Below are 10,558 nucleotides of genomic sequence, written 5' to 3' on the forward strand. Positions count from 1 at the left end.
GCCAGACAGGGCCAGCATCTACCACTCTGTCATCATCAACACCTCCAAGGAGATGATGTGTTTCAGTGATTTTCCCATTCCTGCTCACTTCCCCAACTTCATGCACAACTCCCTCATCATGGACTACTTTCGAATGTATGCCGATCACTTCCAGCTCACCAAGCACATACGCTTCAATGTAAGGATGCTGTAATAACTTCATGCCTAGAGTTACATTTATCTGCAACATTCCCACCTAAATTTCAAATGTAAAATGTTGTTTAGTTCAACACAACAGATGGTTAAATGTATAAGAAATACATCCTACTCACCTTAGCCTTTATACTGTTATCAGCAAACTGTTGCCTGTTTCTTCTTTCTGGTGGTCAGACCAAAGTCTTGCAGGTGAAGCAGAGATCCGATTTTTCTCATTCAGGCCAGTGGGACGTTGAGACGGAGAACAAGGAAGGCAAAAAGGAGAAACACATTTTTGATGCTGTGATGATCTGTATTGGACATCACTGCCACCCCAACATGCCACTTCATGACTTCCCAGGTACCGCTGACAGGCTATAAAAATCCTTTGACACAGTATGAATGAGCCTTTAATAGCATCCCTGTACCATGTGATAACATAATGCTGTATCACCAGAAAGCAGCATCACCAAGAGAGAATAATGTCAATAAAATATCCTCAAATACAGATAGAAGTCTTCTTATAGCAAAAATAGAGAGCAACTTTATCTGGCAGTCATAGGTATAGGGAAGTCTTTGCCCTTAATTTTTTGTTGTTTTTTCAGGCATTGACACTTTCAAGGGAAAGTATTTTCACAGCAGAGACTACAAGACTCCCGAGGAGTGGAGGAATAAAAAGGCTGTAGTGATTGGAATAGGAAACTCTGGAGGAGACATAGCAGTGGAACTGAGCAGAGTCACCAAGCAGGTTTGGATGAGATAGTTACTTATAGATGACATTCAGTATGTGTCTTCCATCACTTGGGTCTGTTTTTCATAGTGCTTGCTCTCATTCCTGTCAGTCAAGATAACATTTTACTCTCCAACTTCATGGCTTAGAGCTAGGGACATTCAGCATGAAGACAGCTATACAGTAGAATCCAGAAGATTAAATAACACAAGCAGTCAGACAAACTGCGTAAAATAAATCCACAGTACAGACATAAACCAAGTAATTTGAACGTTAAAATCAAAATGAACACACCCATCTTATATAATAATTCTTGTAGTGTTCTGCGTACACATACAATTACACTAAATACACTTTAAAAAAAAAAAAAAAAACTTGTGTCAGTTGCAGTTATGGCCACAGGATGAGTAGCCATAACATAAACTATAATTTCATACAACTACTGGGTGAAAGTTGCCTAGCTAGAGACAGCAGTATCAGGGGTAAAACAGATGCTAGGTCACAAGTAACAGAGCTACAGAGTTAAGTGAAATAATTGCAAAAATAAATGATTTACCTTATAAATAAAGTTTCAGATCAAATTTTTTTCCCCAAACTATTGATATTACATAAAGATTTCATAATGACTGACAACTATGTTTTCTCTTCCCAGCTGTACCTGAGCACTCGAAGAGGCGCCTGGATTCTGAACCGAGTTGGGTACCATGGGATGCCCCTTGATTTGTTTTTTAACAGGATGTTGACTTTCCTGCAGAAAATCTTTCCCTTTGGTTTTTTATGTGGTCTGGCAGAGAGACAGCTCAGCCAAAGATTTGATCACGCTCTGTACAATCTTAAACCAAAGCACAGGTACTGTATTTGCATCATTATTTATTTATTTATTTTACAATTGTATCTATTGCAGCTATATCATAGTTTGAACAAACAGCTTTTGAAGTAGAACATTTTTCAAACTGTGAAGTTGAAGAGGAGGTGCAGTGGGAGAGAGGTGAAACAAAGATACTATGTGAGGTGAAATGTTTGCCGCTTGTTCTGAAAACAATGGTAGTTATTGTAGTTTGTCTGGCTGATTTGACCCCATCAACACTAATGTTAATGACCTTATGGCATAAAAGAGAGGGCAAACTTTAGAGCCTCTCTATTTGTATGTCTGTATTATTATTATTATTATTAGCAAATTGTTCAAGACACTAGTGGTGCTTTAGACTTATTTCAGATGCTTGCCATTTTCATCAAATTGTAGCTACATTACTAACCAGCGTGGATATAAATCTCAGGTTGTTAAGCCAACATCCCACAGTCAATGATGAGCTTCCCAACCGCATCCTATCTGGAACAGTTCAGGTGAAACCCAACATCCGCAGATTTCAGGGTTCCAGTGTGGAGTTTGATGATGGGAGTGTAGTGGAAGATGTTGACCTGGTGGTACGTTGCTTGTGTATACACACTCACACTTCTTCTGCAGTGTAGTTGATCTCTAGTGTGAGACTGAGATGAGCCCCCTGTCTTGCAGGTGTTTGCCACAGGTTACAGGTTTTCCTTTCCATTCCTGGCCTCACATGTGGTCTCAGTGTCTGAGAACAAAGCGTCTCTGTACAAGTATGTGTTTCCTCCTGAGTTGGACCGCCCCACTCTGGCTATCATTGGTCTAGTGCAGCCCCTGGGAGCCATTATGCCCATCTCTGAGATGCAGGCCAGATGGGCCACACGGGTCTTTAAAGGTAAAACAGGTTCTGTAAATAAAAATTAAAAAAACAACATTTTCATGTCACTGTTTCCTTTTCCAGAAGTATTTTGTGTTCAGGGCAAACTAGGGTTTCACAATGTCTCCTTTCAAACAGGCTGCATCAAGCTTCCATCAGTGGCTTCCATGCTAAAAGACATCCAGTGCAAGCAGGAGACAATGGCTAAAAGGTACTGCAGTGGATTTACTCAACTTTGTGATTACTTAAATATTTTGGATCTGAAAAGTATCAAATGTTGTTATAAACAACATGTTCAGCTCGAGTCTCTTTTCCAGGTATGTAACCAGTCAGAGACACACCATCCAGGTCGACTATATCCGCTACATGGATGAGATAGCAGAGCTGGTGGGGGTTCGACCCAACATCCCGAGGATGCTGCTGACTGATCCCAGACTGGGACTGAACGTGATGTTCGGCCCCTGCACGCCGTACCAGTATCGTCTCAGGGGGCCAGGAAAGTGGGCCGGAGCCCGCCAGGCCATCCTCACTCAGTGGGAGAGAGTGGCTCAACCCATGCAGACCAGGCCCTGTGATGAGCCCAAACCCAAGAGGTCGTTTGTTTGGCCTCTGATTCTGACAACTGCTGCTGTGGGTTTGGCTGCCTACTTTAACAGGAACAACCTTCCAGCTTTCCTACAAGATCCCACTGCACTGTTGGACAAGATTAAACTGCAAATGTCTGCTCAGTGATGTGAAATTGATACAGCTGTGATTACTCTTTTAACACGTTTATTATACGTGTATGCGATTTTTATATTATACTATCCCAACTCCTGAAATGGACAATATATCCAGATACATTAGTCAATGATTCCCACCTCATGGTGATTTCAAAGTCCAACTGATGTTATATAAAACTTAGATTCAACTTATCACTTTGTGTGATTGCTATAGGACCCTGGTCTGGGATCTCTTAACTTGGCAAAGCCATATGCTCATACTAGCTGTTAAATAGCTACAGCTTTTATTCTGATGTTCATTCATGTACAATCCTCAAATATGTATTGTCATTGTAATTCATTTTTCCCACTGTAGGCTTTGTTTTCAGGTAGAGGATATCACAATCACTACATATCCAAATTGCCTCGGACTTGTAGTTAAAAATCTGGTGAATCTGGATTTACTAAGGTAAAATTATGAATACCGTAATTTATGGTGTAATACTTAGGTGTATGTCTAATCCTTGTATATTGTTTGTAATTTGTATTGAATATATTAGAATATATTTAATCCTGATCTTTATGCTTTATATAAGAAAGGATGACTATTGCACATACATTTTTGATACCCTATTTTTACCAAATGTTTACCCATTCCTGGCACCAGAGTATCTTATGACAGAGTCCATGATTGTGTAAATAACTGGACTGGAAGATTTTATCACCTTTCTGAATTGAAAAATACTTTGATGAATAAAAGAATGAAAATTCTCTGGCTGAAGTTGTCCTTACTTGAATATATATAATATGTATATGTTTATTACAACATTATATTTGCTCAGCTTTATTCGTGCTACTGACAGTGGCCTAAAGGCCAGGTGACAGGTGAACTGGCCCTTTATTCCTTCAGCTGCTCTCTTAACCAGTGCAATAGTGAGTTTTCTTCTTTACATCACAAGTGTTTTTGTTGATGTTTTTTGCAGGATTGCATGGAAATGTTGGACAATTGGATTTGATTTATAATGCCCACTAACTGTCAGTTTTTCTTTTCATTTAGGGTGAAACAGTTTTTTGAATTCTCAAAGTGACACACAGAGTTTGCTGTATATTCCATATTGGAAATGATCCATTGGGTAACCCAGCTGGGTTTTTCTTTGCTTTTGATTTAAATATTTGATTATGCATATTAATTTGATTTCAAGTGGTCTGCAATTGTATAAGTTGTTAATTACAGTAGTTACCCTAAATTATCTTTATTACCTGTGCAATTTGACAGAACGTTTTACAGTCAGGAATATATTTTCCATAGAATAGACTATATTTCCCAACACTTAATGTGCCTCTGAGTGCTTACTTATTCACTATATGTAAGTTAACCTGTATTTCAATTTGTTGATGTCCTTTGATATTTAATATGACATCAACAAACAAAAAACAACTATATGACCTAAACAGAAAACATGTGAATAAGTGCAACAATTTTAACATTAATTAAACTATTTTTTTACAGTATTTTAAATGTTGTATTAGCTTGACGAATGTATCTTATCAGAAAAAAGGGTTTCCAGAATCCAGTTCATCCTTCACAGAGATCATCCTTCTGCAGGATGACCCGTCGTGATTGGAGGAGGTAGTTCAGGTCTGGCCTGTATCAAGTGCTGTCTGGATGAGGGCCTGGTGCCTGTCTGCTATGAAAGCACTGATGACAGTGGTGGTTTGTGGAGGTTTAAAGAGGGTCACACTGTGTACAGGTTGGATGTTCTTTTAATTGCACAGTACGTTTTTAATACGTTAGGATAATTGTCTGTTCTTGGTCAGTGTATTATATTGCAGGAGAATCCAGAGCCAGACAGGGCCTCTACCACTCATCATCAACACCTCCAAAACTCCCTCATCATGGACTACTTTCAAATGTATGCCGATCACTTCCAGCTCACCAAGCACATACGCTTCAATAATCTACTGAGACTTACATATAAATCATAACAATTCTGAAGAACTTCTGCTCAAAACTTCCTTTGCAGTATAAGAATCTATTGCACTCACCATCACTCTCATTATAAACAGGCAAAATCAAGCTTCCTTCAGCAGCTGCCATGCTAAAAGATGTTCACTACAAGCAGGAGATAATGGCTAAACGGTAGAACTGTGGATTTTCTCAAGATCAAAGACAACATCTTCAACCCGGCTCTCTTTTTCAGGTATGTCAGTCAGAGAGACACCATCCACGTCGACTAAATCAGCTACACGGATGAGACAGCAGAGCTGGTGGGCTGATATTTTGTATGATAATTTAAACTAAAGTGATGCATTATATTTCAAAAGCTTATGTGTAAAATCTTTATCTACAAAAGATGGAGTAACTACCACTGTGCAATACTAGTGTACAAAATACAATATTTCCCTCATTTCAGTGTAATATCGGACGAAAGGGCAAAACGCCTACTACCACTAAAAGTACCTCAGATTGTACTCAAGCACAGTTCTTCAGCAAATGTTCAAACATTACTTTGCACCCTTGGCGGTTTCTATTACATTACATCATCTCCAGGCTGGACCTTGAACTAAGATAATGTATAGATCAATGATGACATCTAATGGAATCTACAGGAAACTCTTGGGCTGCAAGAGTCTGCAAGAGCCCTCGTGCACTCGATGATTTGACAATGGGACATGGGACTTAAATGTTCAAGGGCTAACCAGGAACGCACCTCAGTCTGAGAGTCCTTGAGTGTGGAGATTGGGATTCAGCCCTAAAAAGCTTCTTGAGGAGCAAGGAAAAAGGAGGGTTGCAGTTGAATAGTGTTTTCAAAGCGGAGGCCTTCAGAAGTGGGGACAGAGTCTTGTACAACCAGGCCGGGAACACGCTGACTAAAGAGGTCAAAGCTGCAAAGAGGAGCTATGCTGAAAAACTAAATAACAGCTTTGCAGCCAACGACCCTGCCTCAGTGTGGAGAAGCCTACAGACACCCACAAACTACAAGAGACCATTCCCCAACACTGCTGGCACTCAACGACTGGCAGACGAGCTAAATAGTTTCTACTGTAGGTTTGAAAAGCCCAGAGTCACACCTCTCCCCAACTTCAACAGTCACCTTCCCCCTCTGACCTCTCACCTGCACTCAAGATCTGTGAAGAGGAAGTGAGCCACCTCTTCCAGAGGCAGAAGATCAGGAAGGCTCCTGGCCCCGACAGTGTGTCTCCATCCTGCCTGAAAATCTGTGCGGATCAGCTGGCCCCCATCTTCAACAAATCACTGGAGCTGTGTGAAGTTCCCTCCTCCCCCTATGCTCCAGTCATCCCGGTCCCAAAAAAACCCTTCATCTCTGGACTAAATGACTACAGGCCCGTCGCCCTGACATCTGTAGTCATCAAGTCCTTTGAAAGACTGGTGTTGGCCCACCTGAAGGACATTACAGGCCTCCTGCTGGACCCCCTGCAGTTTGCCTACAGGGCTAACAGGTCAGTGGATGATGCTGTCAACTTGGGTCTGCATCACATCCTGCAACACCTCGACTCTCCAGGGACATATGCAAGGATCCTGTTCGTGGACTTCAGCTCGGCGTTCAGCACCAAACTCACCCAGCTCACTGTGCCAGCCTCCACCTGTCAGTGGATCACAGACTTCCTGACTGACAGGAGTCAGCAGGTGAGGCTGGGAAACATCACATCCAGCACCCGGACTATCAGCACTGGCGCCCCCCAGGGGTGTGTGCTCTCCCCACTGCTCTTCTCCCTCTACACCAACGACTGCACCTCAGGGGACCCATCTGTCAAACTCCTGAAGTTTGCTGACGACACAACGGTCATTGGCCTCATCCTGGATGGTGATGAGTCGGCGTACAGATGGGAGGTTGATCAGCTGGCTCTCTGGTGCGGCCAGAACAACCTGAAGCTTAACACGCTCACAACTGTGGACTTCAGAGGGAGCCCCCCACCACCACTCTGCCCCCCCCCCCATCACTAATCTACAGCCCTGTGTCTGCTGTGGAATCCTTCAGGTATCTGGGATCCAATATATCCCAGGACCTGAAGTGGGAGCACTGGACGCCAAAACCAACAGACACAGGAACAGTTTCTTCCCACAAGCCATCACTCTGATGAACAGCTGATTTCTGACTCACGGTGTCAGGAACAATTCCTGTGCAATAACCCAGTAACTCTAAGTTACTGGTTTCCACTTATTCACCATTCTCTATTTCAGTGCTGTTCATACTATGTCATATTGTATATACTGTATACCAATACACCTACCGCCGGTCATAAGGTAATAGGTGTTACGATGGTGTGGGGACAGAGAGGACCCAAATGCAGAGCTCAGAGGGAAGGAGGTTTATTGAAGGAAAAGGGGGTTGAGGGAGAGGAGTGGAGGGAGAGGTGGACGCCAGGGAAACACTGGCACAGGGAAACCGACAGGACTGGACCAGGGAGCCGGGGAACACTGGGGCCGTGGAAGCGGGGAGGCAAGGAAGGACTGGGAGGATGCCGTGAGGGAAGTCCGAGGAGGAGAGGACCGGAGGGTGAGCCCAGCCAACAAAACGGAGGACGAGGGTGAGTGAACCTGGGGGGAAAGCAGACAAAGAGACAGGGTTAGTGATGGCAACGCAAAGCACAGGGAAACTGAGAAAAATCTAAAACATGAGAGCCTGAACGCAGAGGTGACACTGAGTATGGAGCAACGACGATCAAGCAAGAATGGTATGGAGACCCGGGGTTGAAATACAGGCAGGGATGAGGTTGACTACAGGCAGGTGTGGCAGGCTGACGAGGTGGCTGACGAGATGCAGGTGCAGGTCGTTGGCTGGGCTCAGGAGCAGAGGGAGAGAGAGAGAGAGCACACAGGGGAGGAGACACAGGGAGGCAGGCAGGGAACAGAGAAAACCAGGGAAAAAGCAGAATAACTGATAAAAAGGAGAAAAAAACCCAGGACAGTCATTGTCAGCCGGGCTGCCACCACAACAATAGGTTTTATTTAATTTTTCCAGCATCTTTTGCTGTGTGTTCCATCACACTGTGTACATGTATGTGTACCTGTATATCATATCCACCTTCAACATGTAGATAATGACAATAATAGTTTACTCTTGCATCCTTTGCACTCTGATCACAGCACTATTTGTCAATATGTCTATATTGTTTTGTTCATAGTGTGTATGTTAGTGTTGTCTATACTGTAGTTTGTGTCTGATTTTATTATTATTTTATTATTGTGTTATACTATTTTTGTATGAATAAGCACATCGTGAGCAATGTACAATCCTGAGTCGAATTCCTCGTATGTGTACACATACCTGGCAATAAAGCTGATTCTAATTCAGATTCTGATTCTGATTTTTTGCTTAGGAAGGTTCCCAATTGAGTGAAATGACCCAAAAGTGGTTGCCATTATAAGAGCTGGTCAAAATCTCTAAATGCTAAGGAAAGGTGCTGCAGTGCTTCCTTTCTTTTAGCATAGGGTACACTGGACCATCTGCGATGGACTGGCGACCTGTCCAGGGTGTACACCGCCTTTCGCCCAATGTCAGCTGGGATAGGCTCCAGCCCCCCGCGACCCTGTACACAGGATAAGCGGTTGACGATGGATGGATGGATGGACACTGGACCATCCTTTAAGAAACTAAAGGACATAATTCTGTCCCACAATTCCTTGTGGCAACATTTAAAGCGACATCATCCACAAAAACAAATGATCAACATGACTGACATGTCCATCTTCAGAACGTTGTAGTTTCACTGCTGCAATTCCAAATTTATCGACATAGATGTTAAACACACTTTTGTGTCCCTGCCCCTCCTCATCTGTGTTTTAGAGGGACAGAGAAGTTTGTTTATAACAAGACTGAACATTCTATTACAATTATGCCTAAAGACATTATTATACTAAACTCAAATATAAAAATAAACCTTTGACTTATCTGATACTTGTAATTCGTAAATTTCACATTTATCTGACACTTTTATCCAAAGCAACTTACAATTGCTATACATGTCAGAGGTCGCACGCCTCTGGAGCAACAAGGGGTTAAGTGTCTTGCTCAGGGACACAATGGTGGATGGGTCACAGTGGGGAATTGAACCCGGTTCTCTCACACCAAATCTTCTTATCCATTGCGCCACCGCCACATAAGCCTACGTAAGGTCTTAATATTTTCCTGGTTGAATTTAATTTAGACATACTTGAAAATATGTTTTTGTGACTCAAGATTAAGGTATATTGACTTTTATTGATGTTATTGTTTATTTATTATATTTAGACAGATCATTTTCCTTTTTTTCTAATTTTTAAATCCTCATACCTCTGCATATACTTTGCACTTATATCTTAACATGTAACATGTAATAGCAACAAAACAAAATTGTGTTTTTTAAGGCACCGATCTCTACTTGGGTTAATTTAAGTTATAGCCTGCTTCCAGATAGATGGTGTTAACATTTACATGTGTGCCTAATGTCATTGCAAATCTGAGTATTAATCTGATGCCAGGTTACACAAGAGGGTGTATGGATCCACCATTGTGTACCTGAGCAAAACACTTAACCCCTCGTTGCTCCAAGGGCGTGCGACCTCTGACATATACAGCAGTTGTAAGTCGCTTTGGATAAAAGCGTCAGCTAAATGAATAAATGTAATAAATGTATGGAATTGGACATTTTTAGACTTTATTATTTTCCTATTTAATTTCATTCATAGCTGATCCACGAATCACACCGTCTCATTCATAAAATCTCTGTTGCCCTGTCGCCTCGACTCCTGTCGGGTGGAAAGGATGAGGAGGATTGACGATGGAGGCCTTCCAGTGTCTCGCTGCATCATACTGGGATCATGTGATAAGGATCTCCCTGTGGGATCTCTTTGTAGTCAAAGTCAGAAGTTGAGATTCTTTTCTTTTTGGCATGAGGTGGTAGCTCTAGTTACAGTGCGACTGCCCCTTTAATCTGAGGAATCAAGACATCAATTCAACAATATGAAGAAGGAGTTGTAGGCTTCATCTTTTTTTGTTGTTGTTGTTTTTGTTGCTAAACTTACTGAAACATAGGTTCAGCAAAGTTTCACACAATCAACAATAAATTCACCATTGACTTTGTTAGTAGGTTATCTAAAAATCTAGACAGGAGGATTTGTCATTTCATCAATTTGTGGCCAATAAGATTGTCAACCATTTATCTTATGTGTCTTTGAGGGGAAAGTCATGCGTGAATTTAAAAGTGATAGCCTATGTAAGTAGGCTACATATAGGCCTAGCGTATTA

General features: G+C 42.0%; 1 protein-coding gene across 1 annotated transcript; it reads left to right on the plus strand.

The window, feature by feature from the left end:
- Positions 1–7: 7 nt before the first annotated feature.
- LOC123970890 (flavin-containing monooxygenase 5-like) lies at positions 8–4,079 on the plus strand. Its single transcript, XM_046049265.1, has 8 exons — positions 8–178; positions 370–535; positions 780–922; positions 1,557–1,753; positions 2,182–2,329; positions 2,418–2,625; positions 2,746–2,818; positions 2,925–4,079. Exons 1-8 carry the CDS (start codon positions 53–55, stop codon positions 3,337–3,339), a joined length of 1,476 nt encoding a protein of 491 aa, XP_045905221.1. The 5' UTR covers positions 8–52; the 3' UTR covers positions 3,340–4,079.
- The last annotated feature ends 6,479 nt before the right edge of the window (positions 4,080–10,558 follow it).

Source organism: Micropterus dolomieu, linkage group LG05 (genome assembly GCF_021292245.1).
Source record: "Micropterus dolomieu isolate WLL.071019.BEF.003 ecotype Adirondacks linkage group LG05, ASM2129224v1, whole genome shotgun sequence".
In the NCBI taxonomy this organism is placed as follows: domain Eukaryota; kingdom Metazoa; phylum Chordata; class Actinopteri; order Centrarchiformes; family Centrarchidae; genus Micropterus; species Micropterus dolomieu.